At 48.4% G+C, this 14,854-nt stretch overlaps 1 protein-coding gene and 1 long non-coding RNA gene across 4 annotated transcripts in view; one reads left to right on the plus strand and one right to left on the minus strand.

Moving 5' to 3' along the window:
- Window positions 1–6,236: 6,236 nt before the first annotated feature.
- On the minus strand, window positions 6,237–13,549 carry C1H9orf152 (chromosome 1 C9orf152 homolog). The gene is made up of 2 exons (XM_003122069.5): window positions 13,230–13,549; window positions 6,237–8,291 (listed from the first exon to the last, which is right to left on the minus strand). The coding sequence occupies exons 1-2, from the start codon at window positions 13,420–13,422 to the stop codon at window positions 7,765–7,767; spliced, it is 720 nt and encodes a 239-aa protein (XP_003122117.1). The 5' UTR covers window positions 13,423–13,549; the 3' UTR covers window positions 6,237–7,764.
- LOC110256047 (uncharacterized) overlaps window positions 13,534–14,854 on the plus strand; it is a 54,677-nt gene continuing 53,356 nt past the window's right edge. For 2 of the 3 annotated variants that reach the window (XR_014825636.1, XR_002337260.2), the window contains exon 1: window positions 13,534–13,640. This is a non-coding gene — a long non-coding RNA (uncharacterized LOC110256047). Of the gene's footprint in view, window positions 13,650–14,854 lie in introns of all 3 variants that reach the window. The other variant, XR_014825638.1, reaches the window with a different exon arrangement.

The following is a 14,854-nucleotide window of genomic DNA, read 5'->3' on the forward strand; positions in this document are numbered from 1 at the left end:
TTGCTAGATCACATAGCTGCCAAGTCTTGGTTATTATCCTGGACTTGGGAATTCAGGGGGTGGATTCATCAATGAATAGATAAAGGAGAGAGAAAAAAATTCCTAATACATAGAGGGTATATCAGCTTTCTGGATGGAAGTTGAGGGGAAAACTTAATGTAATTGGCACAAGTCATAAGGCCAAGAAATTCAACTCAAATGAAAAGTTCAGTCCCTTGAACACGGATTCTAGGAAACCTGTTGTTCATTAGCTGGAGGAGAAGCACAATTGCAGCCAGTAAAACATCTTCAGGAATGTATGTCAGATGGAAAATGTTGGGAATAGATGAGTTGGTTCTTGACAATAAGGAAGTGACCTAGAAGGATGTTTGTGCAGAGTAGGGATAACCAATGCCACAGGGCTGGGGAAAGTTTAATTTCAGGAAGCAGTATTTAGAAAAAAGAAATCAAATGGTTCTCTGGCATCCAGATGAAAGTACCAGTTTCACCATCAGCACTTGAGGAGGACTATGCTGCTATAGAAATAAGTGAGGGGACGGAGTCAGAAGCAGGTGGTTTAACTTACTGGTGGTAAAAGATAAACAAAGGCACATTAAACATTTTAAGAGTTTGAGAAGTTCCTGTCATGGCTCAGTGGTTAACAAATCCGACTAGGAACCATGAGGTTGTGGGTTTGATCCCTGGCCTTATTCAGTGGGTTAAGGATCCGGTGTTGCCGTGAGCTGTGGTGTAGGTCACAGACATGGCTCAGATCCCAGGTTGCTGTGGCTCTGGTGTAGGCCGGTGACTACTGCTCCGATTAGACCCCTAGCCTGGGAACCTCCATATGCCACAGGAGTGGCCCAAGAAATGGCAAAAAGATTTAAAAAAAAAAAAAAAAAGAGTTTATTTGAGCAAAACATGGTTCCAGTTGAGCTGCACCAAACCAGAAATGGTTAGGAACACGCCATCAACAGGAGCTGGGGAGAGACTTTTATATAGAAAGGACTCAGAAGCACAGTAAGGAAATTGACTGTAGCTTAAAGCCCAGTTGGCTGCTTGTGATTGGTTGTCCTTAGGTTTTGATTTCATAACCTCGAGGCATTTATGAAAGTAGGTTTTGGTTTGCTACCAAAGGCCACCCAGGGCAGGAGAGCCACCTCAGTCAAATGGGCCTCCTTGTTTAATGAACTTAACAGATGTTAAGTGTTTAGAGCACGGTTCTGAAGTGTGGCTGCCTGAGTTTGGGTCTCCTTTTGCGATTTGCTGTGTCACCTTGAACAAGGTATATAACCGTGTCGGGATTATGGGCCTTAAATTTGGGGTACCACACTCACAAGTTGGGCTGCAGAGATCTTAAATGAATAGGACAGTCACCCCAAAGGAGAAGGATCCCTGTAGGAAGGACCTGAGCCTGGAGGTACCACCACAGAATAGTCCTAATTTTTCCAGAAGCTGAAAAAACTTTCAAATGCCTCTCTCAAAATGCAAGAAAACCAAGTAAAAAAAAATTGTTTTTCCGTATAATATATAAGATCAAAAAAGAGACTGGACGTAAAGTATTAGGTAGTGGTCATGGCAATGCTTCTGGGAGGCAGGTGGTGGGTAGGTGTGACATTCAGAGGGAGAACTTGACTTTAGCTCTCTAAGGAGGGTAGGAATTGGCCTCTTAGGGCCCTTCCCCCTACCATATCCACCAACTTCCTCCATCAACCACTGTGGGGGAGACGCCTTCCTGTATACACAGGTGCTAACAGAGCCGTAGTTGATGGGAGAGCAGGGGACCATGGCAGAAGCCCTTTCCCAGCCAGTGGCTTAGTTGGTGTCTGTTGTTGCAGCAGGAGGGCTGGAGGTGGCTATGAAGGAGCCTGAAGGCTTAATAAGAGAGCCAGGATGGAGCCACAGGCAGGATGCAGTATTCCCCAGGAGTAGACCTGAAATCCAGATGCCTGGGAAGTTCTGGACTTGGAAAATGGCTGGGGATTTTGATATTTCCCTCCCTTCTGCCTGGGGAGTTCTACTGCAGGATTAATTTCCTACCCAAAAGCAGCAACAGAGTCCTCTTACCCAGCTGAGACACAGGGAGGATGGGGACAGAAGCTTCTCTCTCGGTCCACAGCCCCCTCAGTCTAGTCCTGCCGGGGGTGGAGAAAGTGGGGGTGATACCATCAAATAGTGATTATCATAGGAGAGTTGTGATGCCCATGGAATCTTCCTTCTTTTCCCCCAAATGATGTATATAATCCACAATTGAAAAGGAAAAGCACAAAGGACTCCCCACATTTTAAGAAAGGATAGGTCTGTAGGCCAGCCGTAGTCCTGAGAGCTGTGGTTCCCAAAGTGTGTTCCCCACGCCAGCAGCATCAGCATCAGCATCAGAATCAGCATCAGCATCAGCATCAGCATCAGCATCCCCTAGGATCCTGTTAGAAATGCGCATTCTTGCCCCGCCCCTTCACAAGTGCTGAATGGGACACTGTGGGGGCAGGACCAGCCATCAGTGGTTTTAACAAGCCCTCTGGGTGACTCTGATGCCCATCAACATTTGAGAAGCACACCCTGGAGCTGGCTGAGAGACAGATGCCGTTTTGTCAGAATGGGCACAACCCTTTGTCTTCAGTGACTTAAGGCTGGCAGGACACTGCCCTTGGGCACTAACAAAGGCAACATTCCCAGGGTGAACCCATCCCCCCTTAAAGTGCCTGCCTGAGAAATTGCACCCATGCCAAAACAATTTACTTTTTCATTCTAGCCAACACCTGCAGGAAGATAGGTAGGGTCCTTGTCTCCTAGTCTCTGTGGGAGGGTAGGAACTGAACTCTGCTAAGACAGGTTCATATGGACCAACCCTACCCTTTCTTTCTGTAATTTTTCATTTCCCTGACTTCTGAGCTCCTGCTTGCCCTCCTCCCTACTCCCCCTTTCTCCCTTGAGATCACCCACTCACCTCTGGACACACAAGTGTCCACTTCCCTATTGCAGTGGCATACTAGTGATGCAAATCTGTGCTTTCCACTTTAACCAGTATTCTGCTTTGTTGGTCTTTGATGGGACCGTCAATATTTGTGTAGCGGCCATTCCCTCTTCCCCTGTTCACAGAAAGGTGAGAGGCAGAGAGGCCATGGAATGTGTTTTGTTTTGTTTAAGTTGCTAACATCTGCAAGAAAAGGGCCAGGCCACATATTATTCCCCAACTGGATGGCTGCTGGGCATGCAGTCTTGCCTGGTGAGATGGAGAGACTTCAGTGGGAAAGTGACCATATAGGACAGCCCGGAAGGTGGGGTGTAAGGGTGATCACAACACATAAGGGCAGAAAATACCCTACACTCCTACTCTTGTCCACAGGCTCAAGTTGGGCCAGCAGAAGTAGATGAGGCTGGAACAGAGGGGAAGGAGAGGTGGACTTCCAATGCAATTGTGGGGGGCTGGTGGGGGTGGGGAGCGGCTAGCATAACCATTCTCACAAGGGACCCCCAGGTTAAGGGAGCTGTTGCCGTGGTTTTCATCAGCAGAAGCCGCTAGGGGCCACCGCCTTTTCACCCCAAACCCGCAGACCCTAATCTGCAGGTCAGTGAAAACGATGTCAAGGGAAAAGAGACCAAAACTACACCACAGCCATTCACACAAAGGGTCTTCGGTGCCCGTGTCCCTTTACTCTAAAGCCAAGAGGCTGTGTGCATAGAAAGGGGAGGGGCGGGTGAGCAAGAAGGCCATGCCCCCCACCCCCCCCAATCTTACAGGTGAAAATCAAGGCTTTGCTTGGGGGTGGGGAGGTTGGTGGGATCTGACTTGACTATGAAATAGACATTTGAATTGTTTCAAGTCTTTACAACTGGAGTGAAAGCTTTAATGATGGAAGGCACCTGGAACGTTCAGGAATCAGGCTGGGCTTCCACGGGGGAGCCTGCCCCCTAGCCGGCAGGGTGGATTAGAATTGACAGCTACTCAGAAGGATTTCCCCCCACCCCCCCCGGGGCTCTTATGGCCTCATTTTACAACTGGGGAATCTGTGGCTCTGAGGGTTAAGTAACTCAGATCAGGTCACAACTACCAGTGGCAGTGCTGAGACTGGAGCCCAGATACACCAGCCGCCAAGCCCTGGAAGATGGAAGCCTGTCTCGCAGCAGCCCCTGGTGAGGGGAGTGGGGGTGGGGGGAGGTGGAGTTGCGGGGAGCCCTCCCTGTGGGCTGAAGGCTGGGTGACCCTAAGGTAATCTGCCCAAGACAGGATTTACAAGGTAAGCTGGCTCTTCTCAAGTTTAGGAAAACCTTATCTGCTAACACTGGGGAGAAGGTGGGAAAGGATATTTAGCTCTGGTCCTGACCAGCAGAGGAGGCGCAATCAGAGCAGAGAGTGTGACAGCCCAGACATAATCAGAGCCCTTTGCCCCAGCACGTTTAAGCATCTCTGGGTTGGGAGCAGTGTGCGGGTGTTTGGCAGAAGCAGCCTTGAGAGAAAGGAGAGGAAGGGTTCAAATCCATCCTTCCCCTTGCTCCTCTCCCTTCAAGCTCTATCACAGGGAACTCTTAATCCTCAGCTCCACCCCAGGCAGGAGGATGGCCCCATCCTGGGAGAAAGCCATGCCTCTGGGGCAAAGACCCTCTCAGACCAGCCTGGGGGGCCCTCAGTTGACTCTGACTTGAACTTGCTAACACTGACCTGGTCTGCCCTTGGCTGAAAAGTTTTCCCATATTAGGCATTGCCTCTTGGACTTTGGCCTCTTAAACCGGAGCCCAAGGAAAAGCGACTCTGAATGGAAGACTGTGGACTCTAGAAAAATGGGGGGCTGGGGAAGGTTTGCAGTTAGGGGAGGGACCTGTGTGAAGTCTTGCACTGTCTCTTGTCTCTGAGGTCTGAGACGTCTCACTCTAGGCTGTCCTCTTCTCCAGGTCACACCTCTTCAGGTGTCTCCTCCTCCCTCTACTCTCCTCTTCTGAGTAAGGATTGGAAAAGTCCTTAGTGATTTTCCAACTAAGTAAACTAGGAGTTTTCAAGAGTCCTTCTGGACTCTCTCCTGGCTACACTCTGCATAGATAAGCCCATGCTTTCTCTATATACTCTGTATACATATACAGATACATATACATATATTTCTCTGTATATACCTCTGTATACTCCAATTTGGCTCCTAGCCTGGGAACCTCCACTTCCATATGCCATGAGTGCAGCCGTAAAAAGAAAAGAAAAAAAAGGAAGTTCCCGTGGGACAGTGGAAACGAATCCAACTAGGAACCACGAGGTTGTGGGTTTGATCCCTGGCCTCGCTCAGTGGGTTAAGGATCTGGCATTGCCGTGAGCTGTGGTATAGGTCGCAGATGTGGCTCAGATCTGGTGTTGCTGTGGCTCTGGCGTAGGTCATTGGCAACAGCTCCGATTCGACTCCTAGCCTGGGAACCTCCATATGCCATGGGTGCGGCCCTAAAAAGAAAAAAAAAAAAAAAGAAAAAAAAAAGTACCTCTATATACTCATGACAGTTCAATTCTTACATCTTTCCCATAATTCTAGACTCATGTATCCAGTTGCCTATTTGATACCTTCATTTGTGTGTCTCTGAGCATCTCAAACTCAGTACCCTTCAAATAGAACTTGTAATTTTTCATTGGTAAATCCCGTTGACTCCATCTCCAAAATACACGTATATATCAAATGTATCTATTTTTTTCCCCGTCTGCTCCCACTTTTGCTTGAGCTAACAGCATCTTCCTCACTGAACTTGCCCTAGCCATTTTTTTTCCCCTGACATTACATTCTAACATGACCAATCTCCATAGAACAACCAGAGTCGTCTGGTCAAACTTTAGTCTCAGTGTAAATCTCTCAATGGCTACTTACTGTATTCAGAATAAAATCTAATATTGTAGGATGACCTGGCTCCTGTCTATTCATGTTAGTCATTAGTTCTGCTCAACAATATTTCCCTTTCTTCTTTCTGGGCACATGAAAGGAATGCACTTCCTCATACCCTTGAAGCGGAGATATACCCATGTTATGTACTTTGGCCAGTGCAACATAAGCAAAGTGATTTGAGAGTCAGTATGTGACAATCAATGCACTTTCTTTTCCAGTTCCAGTGATTAGAGAAACCAGTATTGAAGCAGCCTGAATTGTTGGTAGGAGAGCTGCCCTGGACATCTGCCCAAACCCACAGCAGAATTTTCATGAGTGGAAAAAAAAGTTTCTGTTGTGAGATTTGGGGATTGTTTGTTACTCGGCAAAACATAGCCTGTCCTGAATAATACACTGTAGAAAGAGGAGTTACTTGTGGGAATTCTCTTTAAAACAAAAGCAAAGGACAAAGTTTTTTCAGAGAATTTTCTTGTTTTTCATTAGACTATAAAAAATTAACAACAGACTCTTATTAATTATTCATAAAAGGAATCACCATGAATCCCCAAATTCAGGGTGGCCCAAGGAGAAGGCACATACATATTTCTGATAGGTAATGACACTCCTAGTTAATACCTCCAGATATGGGTGGGTGAGACTGGATCACCATGGGCAAAAAGGGAAGATGTGGGTAAAACTTTACCAAGAAAGAATCTGGCAGGTGATAAAGGCACCTTAGAAGTGTTTAAGTATCATTATTCAAGTTAAACATTAGCCACATTACGATACTTTCTTCCCCGTCACCCAAGTAACACCTGCTTCACTTTGTCTTTGGTTTAAAATATACCAGGAGGAATCTGAGTGATTCAAACCCTGCTGAAAAGGGAGCAATTTTTGAGGAATACATACTTTCCAAGCAGGAACATCTCTTTGCTGTCTTCTCTTAGGGTGCTATTACCATATACCTTCAATGATGGACAGTGTTTAATTTGGAGAGAGAGGGAGGGAGGGATTGAAGAAAGGAGGGAGAGAGAAGATAAACATGAAAGAAGGAAGGATAGAAGTAAAGAAGGAATTTCCGTCAGCTCAGCAGAAACGAATCTATCATCCATGAGGACGCAGGTTTGATCCCTGGCCTTGCTCAGTGGGTTAAGGATCCTGTGTTGCCTTGGCTATGGTGTATACCAGCAGGTGTAGCTCCAATTCGACCCCTAGCCAGGGAATCGCCATATGCCTTGGGTGCAGCCCTTAAAAAAAAAAAAAAAAAAAGAGAGCGAGAGAGAGAGAGAGAGAGAGAAGGAAAGAAGGGAGGAAAGGATGGGGTGGAGGGAAATAAATTTGTAATCAGACGAGAATGTGCAATCTCAATGAGACTAACCCTTAAACACACAAAGCAGTAGGTAGCATTGTTCTGACCCAGGGTGACCATACCTGGGGAGGCTCAAGCTGAAACGAGGTGGTCACTACCAATGCACATAGTGACTTCTCAGTCAGCTGGCCTCCAGACGTGGCAACGAGAAAAAGACAATTCTCAGAACAACTCTTCTCCAGAACATGTGAGAAACCTTCAGAAGATGCTGAAAACAAGATTGCCCGGGCCTGTTGACTCTAGAGCACTGCTAAGGTATCCATTGGCTAGTGTCTCTGTTTCATGTTTCAAAATTCTCTAGTTCTAAGGATGGAGCCGACGTCCATAGCAGCGTCTTCTTAATAGAAGCAGAATGAGGCTGCTATGATCAGACAGTGCTTTTTTCATCCTAAACTATGAGCGACTCTGGTCTGGGCCCACTCTCTTTATTTTTAATGACAGGACCATGTGTGCACTGTTAAGTTCATTTCCCACTCAATTGATTTAATCTAGTTCTGCAGTCAGCTAGAGGCTCTGGTGTCTCTGACCCCGGGATGCTTCGAAGAGGGTGTAGACAGCCTCAAGGTTGAGATTTTTGAGGAGAAAGCTTCAGGCTGGGCCATATAAGCCCAGATTCCGGGCTGCTTGGGAGATCCTGGGAGTTTTCTTCCGGGGAAATGGATAGTGAGCTGGTTTTCCAGACCTATGTGGGTTCTTTATGGAAAGGGGGCGCTGAGTGCCAATGTTTAAGCTGGATCCCCTTGCCTCTGTTTGGGTATCACCCACCTGACCTTCAGGCTGGGCTGCCTCTGGCATCCTGATCCCTTGCTGAGTCATCTGACTGTCTTCAGACAAGCCCGTGTCTCCTTCCTGAGGGAGCCTTTGCTCAGGCCCCACAAACTTATCCTTGTGCTTTACTTGATGACTGGTTTCCTGGCGGAAGGTTTGGACCAGGCGGTACATCTCTAGGTGTGTGTGCCATGGAGATTCAGAGGTCCAGAGACTGCCTCTGTCGGCCTCCTCTAGCATCCCCTCTGGCTCCGAGTCTGCCTCTTCCAGGGATAGTGAGTGCCTCCTCTCCTTGTTAATCCACACGGCACTGACCACGGACTCAGCAGGAGCAGGGATGTTCCCTCCTGAGAAAACAAAGCACCAGCAGGGTCACCCCTGGAAGGTACAGGGGCAGCTCTCTTTGTTGTGGGGGGGTGGTTGTTTCAGAGCTTTCAATCTGGAGGAAGGTCATGCCCAAAACATCAGAGGCCGGATACCTAGTACATTACATGTGTATATCCGTATATAGAGGGATAGTCCCAACTGAATATGAACTCACACACCCCCACACACTCACACCCCCATGAGCTTTTTCTTTCTAGCACACACACACACACACACACACTCATGCACAATTATTCATTCATTCAACAAATATTTATTAAGTACTTCTAATGTGACAGGCATTATTTCTTCCAGGTCCTGGGAATACTATAGTGAAAAAATCCACTACTGTATAGAGACAAAATCCAGCCCTTCATGATGTGTTCCAGGAATAAGCAAATGCATTTATAGTAAAGTTTCTGGTGGTAATCAATGCTATGGAAAAATTCAGCAGATAGAATTTACTAATAGACTTCAGGGTTTTTTTGTTTGTTTGTTTTTTGTCTTTTTAGGGCCATACCCGAGGCATATGGAAGTTCCCAGGCTAGGGGTTGAATTGGAGTTGCTGCTGTTGGCCTATGCCACAGCCACAGAAATGCCAGATCCAAGCCACCTCTGCGACCTAAGCCACAGCGCCCAACAACGCTAGATCCTCAACCCAATGAGAAGGGCCAGGGATTAAACCCACATCCTTATGGATACTAGTTGGGTTTGTTACCGCCAAGCCACGACTCCTAGACTTCAGTTTTTGACTGCAGTGAGGGAGTGGACCCTAGGAAGAGCGAGGGAACTTGCATTTCAGGCTGAAAGAATAACAGGGGGCAAAGCGCCCGTGTGCTCACCCCCAGGTATGGATTCACATATATTGGCCAGTGGAAGAGGTTATTCCTCACTTACTGGGTCTTGTGCCGTGGGATTCTAGTAATGGGATTCCCACCCAAGGCAGAGGAGGGGGCAGCTGTGTTCTGAAGCAGCCCTTCTTGGAGGCCTGGTCTTTATCCTTTTGTCCCATGGACACTGTTCTGGGAACATGTTTGCAACATCTATTGCTTCCCTGAACTGGCTTCAGGGGTAAGGAGGCAGGCAGGTGTCTCCCATTTCTGTTTTTCTTCTTCTTTTTAGAGCTGCACCTGCGGCATATGCAAGTTCCCAGGCTAGGTCTTGAATTGGAGCTCCAGCTACTGGCCTACATCACAGCCACAGCAGTGTCAGATCTGAGCCTCATCTGTGACCTACACCACAGCTTGTGGCAATGCCAGATCCTTAACCCACTGAGCGAGGCCAGGGATAGAACCTGAATCCTTGAAGAGACTATATTGGGTCCTTAATGTGCTGAGAGCCACAGCAGGAACTCCTCCTTTCTTTCTCAGGGACATGTTTTTACCACTTTGTGGAATGTGATCATTTCTCATCAACTCTTGATAGCAACGAGGGTTGGCAGAATGACTGAAAGGCACTTTCCTATAGAATCCTCTGAAATATCCGTGAAGCTCCCTTGAGCATTCTGACCTTTGTCACTGCAGGAGGCCCTGTAAGTGACAGAGTATACGGTGAGAGTGGAGAGATGGTGTTGAAGGAATAAAGCCAGAAGGAAGCCCTTGAACTCTAGTACTGGGAATCCAAAACACCTGCCACTCCATTTCTAGAACCTAGATCCGTCCCATAATGCTAAGACAAGATGAAGAAAGCTAGTTCCAGAGCTCTTCCTTCCATTAAGCAGCTTCCAGGATACCTGCCCTTCCAGATACAACTCAATGTCCTGAGACACAGAAATCTAGTTTTAGTGGGAGCCACTCTGTCTTCCTGGGTTTCTCTGCCATACTAGACACAGAGGATCTCTGTCTTCTAAATTCTATCTACTTGCTTGGCTTCATGGTATTAATACCTCCTGGTTTTCTCCCACCACTTAAGAAAACGGAACTGGGAGTTCCCGTCGTGGCGCAGTGGTTAACGAATCCGACTAGGAACCATGAGGTTGCGGGTTCAGTCCCTGCCCTTGCTCAGTGGGTTAACGATCCGGCGTTGCCGTGAGCTGTGGTGTAGGTTGCAGACGCAGCTTGGATCCTGCGTTGCTGTGGCTCTGGCGTAGGCCAGTGGCTACAGCTCCGATTCGACCCCTAGCCTGGGAACCTCCATATGCCGCGGGAGCGGCCCAAAGAAATGGCAAAAAGACCAAAAAAAAAAAAAAAAGAAAAGAAAACTGAACTGTTTTGTAAGACACACAGCATAAAACTTACCAATACATCATTTGGCGTCCAGTTCAATAGCGTTACGACAGTCACGTTGTTGGGCAACTAATTTCCAGAACTTTTTCATCTTCCCAGACTGACACTATACTCGTTAAACCATAAACTTTCCACCTCCCCGACCCCTGTCCCTAATAACTACCATTTCTTCTTTTTTTTCTTTCATTTTTTAAAAAGTTGTATTGAAGTAGAGTTGATTTACAATGTTGTGGTAATTTCTGCTGTACAACAAAGTGATTCAGTTATACTTACACACACATCCTTTTTTTTTTTTTTTTCTTCAGATTCTTTTCCCATATAGGTTATCACTGACTATTGGGTAGAGTTCCCTGTGCTGTGCAGCAGGTCCCCATTGGCCAGTCATTCCATATACCACGGTGTGCATATGCCAATTCCAAACCCCCAGTCTACTGTGTATCTCTACGAATTTGACTACGCGAGGTCCCTCCTAAAAGTAGATTACGGCATTTGTCTTTTTGTGAATGGCTTGTTTCACTTAGTATAGTGTCCTCAAGATTGATTCACCTATGTTCAAGATTCAACATGTGTGAATTCCCTTCCTTTTTTAGGCTAATATTCATCTGTTACCATTTTGACGTCCATCTTCCCTGACTTCTCTTTCTCTTCTTGTGCCTCAGTATTTGAGTATTCGAGGACTCCAACTGGCATCCCAGCCTCTTATCAATTACACAATTGACCCTCCACAACTTTGCCCATGCTGGTGGCTTCAGCTACCACCTATATGTCAGTGACCCCAGATCTATGTCTCCAGCCCAAATCTCTCCCCTGAGATCCAGCCTGGTTTGAAGTTTTACAGCCAACTATCTCAGGTGCAGCATATTCACAAACAAATTCATCTCTCCCTATAAGAAATCTCTTTCTCCTATATCCCCTAGCTCAATGAATGGTGCCACCATCTACTCTGTTGCTAAAGTATAGGCAGAATTGCTTTTTTGCCCCCCACCCCCAACGTTTTTGTAATCTTACTCTGAATTCTCCCTGGAGAACCACCTTATTCCTCACGCCCAGTCCAAGTGCTTAGATGTCCCTCCACCTCCGTGACATAGTGACCTAGTCCTCAGCCAGTCAGCACAGAAAGCCCTGAGGAGCTTGACACATATTAATTTATTTAATTCCTATACAATCCTATACTTTGGGTATTACGGTTATTTCTACTTGACAGATGAGGAAACTGAGTCACGGGGTAATTTACATGACTTGTTCAAAGCTGCACAGAGCAAGTCAATGACTGAGCTGGCACTCAGGCTCACCTTCTCTCCAGAGACCAAGGACAGGTACACGCCATCAGACAGCGCACTGCTTCTCACAGTAAGAGCAAGAAGGTGGACTTGCAAACTGCTAGAAATGCCCTAAAAGATCTCGACTGAGCCTTGGGGGTCAGAAGTCTCCCCTGGGGAAGCAGAGCCTGAGCATCCCTCCATGCATTAACCTGCTGGAACTCATCACATGGTGATGGAGGTGCCAGTTCTGAGTTACAGGATGCAGAAGAATGAACCAGGAGGAAGGCTGGGGCAGGGGTGGTGAATTCTATGGGGCGTGCTGAGTTTAAGATGTCTTGGGGATATGCCCATCACATGGGTTTGTGAGTCTGAATCTAAGTGTGTTAAATCTGCTTTCATTTGATAGGGGTTTAATTTAACAAATGCTTGCTGAGTGACAGAATGAATAAACACCCTTGAGGATGGGGTAGGGCTTTAGGAATCTTGCAGCTTATGCCCTGTAGAGATGGGGGACTACTTGACTGTGTCTGTTCAATTCAAACAGACCCCAATGGCTGGCAAACAGCCCAAGGCATGAGAGATGAGTGTCTTTGGCCCAAGGCAGCACACTCCCTGTCCTAGTCATTGTGGTCCTCTGGCCCCTGATTCCCTCCCAGCCTGGCCAAGAGCAGGGTGGGCTTTTCAATGAGTCCTGAACTGTATAAACAAGCACAGAAATTCCCAGGGTAGAGCCTTGACCTTCAGGGGGGAGTTCTTTCTATCTCTCTTGTCTCTCTGGGTTAGAGGAGGATGAAGGGCTGAGATGCGACAATTGCTTGCTGAGCCCTGGGCTCCAACCTTCTTCCTGGAATAAATCTGAATTGCCAAGTGGAAGAGGCTTCTTCCCTGGTGGAAGGGAAGGGCTTCTGGGTGTCATCGAACCTCCCTGGCTGTTCTTTGAGGTGTGAGGGCATCCTGGGTGCCTCTGGGGTCCCTGAGCCTGTGTTTCCTCTGGCTGGTGCCTGTGCTGGGGCTGTTGTCTTCACTCTCCAGGGATAGTTTCTCTGCTTTCCTGACAGTTCCTTGGTGAGACCCAGCCAGGAAGCACAGCTCCCACCCCCCCACCTGGCCTTGCAGAGTGGCCAAGCCCAGCTCACCAGGCAGACCAGTTCAGCAAGATTAGAGTCTAAGAGCAGAGGCCAGGAAGAGCGTGCTGCCTGCCAGCTGTCTGCCTGGGGGCCCCTGGCACAGTTGGCAGGGGGCCTGAGCCCAGCAGGGCTGCCCTGAACCAGCCTCCCTGCTCTGGCTCTGCCTCTGGAGGGCCTGCCTCCCAGCTCTTCCCCACCAGGAGGGTCAGCAGAGCCTTGGCACTGCCCACAGCTCAGCCATCCATTCCACCCACAGCCAGGCCCTCCTCCCCTTCTTTCCCTCCCCAGCACCCACCCAGCCCTACCTTTCTGGAGCACCACCACGTGGGCCTGAGCCTTCTGCTGCCGTCTCAGGCCTTCATACTGGGCTCGCAGGAGCTGGACACTGAGCAGGGGCCCTTTGCCGGGGGCCTGGGTCCCGGAGCCCTCGGCCATGAAGTGAGACCCCAGCTGCCAGAAGTGGGGCAGGGCTGGGCACGGGCAGGGCAACCCCTTCATCCGGATCCGGGAGAAAAGCAAACACTGATGGGCGGGGCTGGGGGGAGGAGGGGGAAGGGGAAGTGAGGAAGGAGGGGAGGAGGACGAGGTAGGGAGGGGGAGAGGGACGGTAAAGAGAAGGAAAAATCAAAACTCGGAGGGGAAGGGTGGCTAGGAGGGAAACTGGAGCGGAGAGAAGGAAGGGGATGCGAAGAGGGAATGAAGAATGGGGGGAGAAGGTAAGAGTGGTGGCCGATGAAGTGGGTGGGAGAAAAGGGAGGGCAGGAGGAGGGAGGGGCAGGGAGTGAATAAAAGTGAGAACTTTTGACGGGCCGGGCTGAGGGGAGGAGCTGGGGATAGAAAGACAAAAAGCTCGAAGTCCTTTTGGAATCCAAGGAGTGTCCTATTCTGAGTCCTTCACTGCTTGATCCCAAGTGTAGAATCCGACCCTGTAGAATCCAACCCGAGAGCTACGGTGAAGCCTCCTGTTTCCCTGCAAAGCTGGAGCCAGTGCGGGGAGATGCCAAGGGCCCGCTTGGCTCATGCCTTTTGGACTGGACCCTGGATGCCTGTCAGTAAACCTGTCTGTCTGGTTGGCAGTTGGAAAAGGAGCTGGTGTCTTGGGGATGTGTGCCAACATCTACCAGGGCAGAGGGAGTCCCAGTGGCAAAGGTGCCCCCTGAGACCTCTACTCACCCCCTAAGGGGCAATCCAAGAGAAAGCCCAGCCCTAAAGTCACCGGGTGGGGGCGGGGTGGGCAGACCCAGGGAAGCCGTGGCCTCTAGCCAGCCCCACCTCTTTGACATTTGATGTAGCCTCTGCAGTCTCGACATTTCCAAATTGGTGTTTATCTTACCCACAGCTAGGTGCACCCTCCTGTTCCGCTTGGTTTGCCAGCCCCACCGTCTCTACATCCTCTTAGATTTGAATCCTAAACCCTTTCTCCCTTACACCAGCTTCAACCTATCCTGGCTCCATCTGGCCAAGTAAATTCCTTTCTGTCTCCTGTTAACATAATTACTCAGTTACCCAATATACCTACAAAGGCAGTGGAAACAGTAGCAGCTGAATTTAAGAGACATTTTGAAGAGTAACTGGATGGGATTGAGCTGTTAGAGGTGGTTTGAGAGATGGAGGGTGAATCTTTGTTGGCTGGTATATGCCGTACACATGTATGCTGTATGCTTCGTCCGGTGGTATGTGCTGCTGTAACAAAGTACCACAGATTGCTTGGCTTAAACAATAGAAGTTCATTGTCTTATAATTCTGGAGGCCACAAGTCCAAGATCAAGATGTCAGCAAGGTTAAGTTCCTTCTGGGGATTTGAAAAGGTATCTGTTCTATGCCTCTCATTTTGCTTCTGGTGGCTCGCTGGCAACCTTTGGCATTCCCTGACTTGTAGAAGCATCACCTGACCTCTACCTTTATTGTCACATGGTGGTCTCCCCATGTG

This window comes from Sus scrofa, chromosome 1 (genome assembly GCF_054392235.1).
Source record: "Sus scrofa isolate SSC_HxYL_T2T_F1_AM1 chromosome 1, Sscrofa_HxYL_maternal_Yorkshire_Landrace_v2.0, whole genome shotgun sequence".
NCBI classification, from domain to species: Eukaryota; Metazoa; Chordata; class Mammalia; order Artiodactyla; family Suidae; genus Sus; species Sus scrofa.

Coding starts and splice junctions, on each gene's coding strand:
- C1H9orf152 (XM_003122069.5), bottom strand. CDS start 13,422: ATGAAGGGGTTGCCCTGCCCGTGCCCAGCCCTGCCCCACTTCTGGCAG. Junction 8,292..13,229: donor CGTGGTGGTGCTCCAGAAAG/GTAGGGCTGGGT, acceptor TTGTTTTCTCAG/GAGGGAACATCCCTGCTCCT.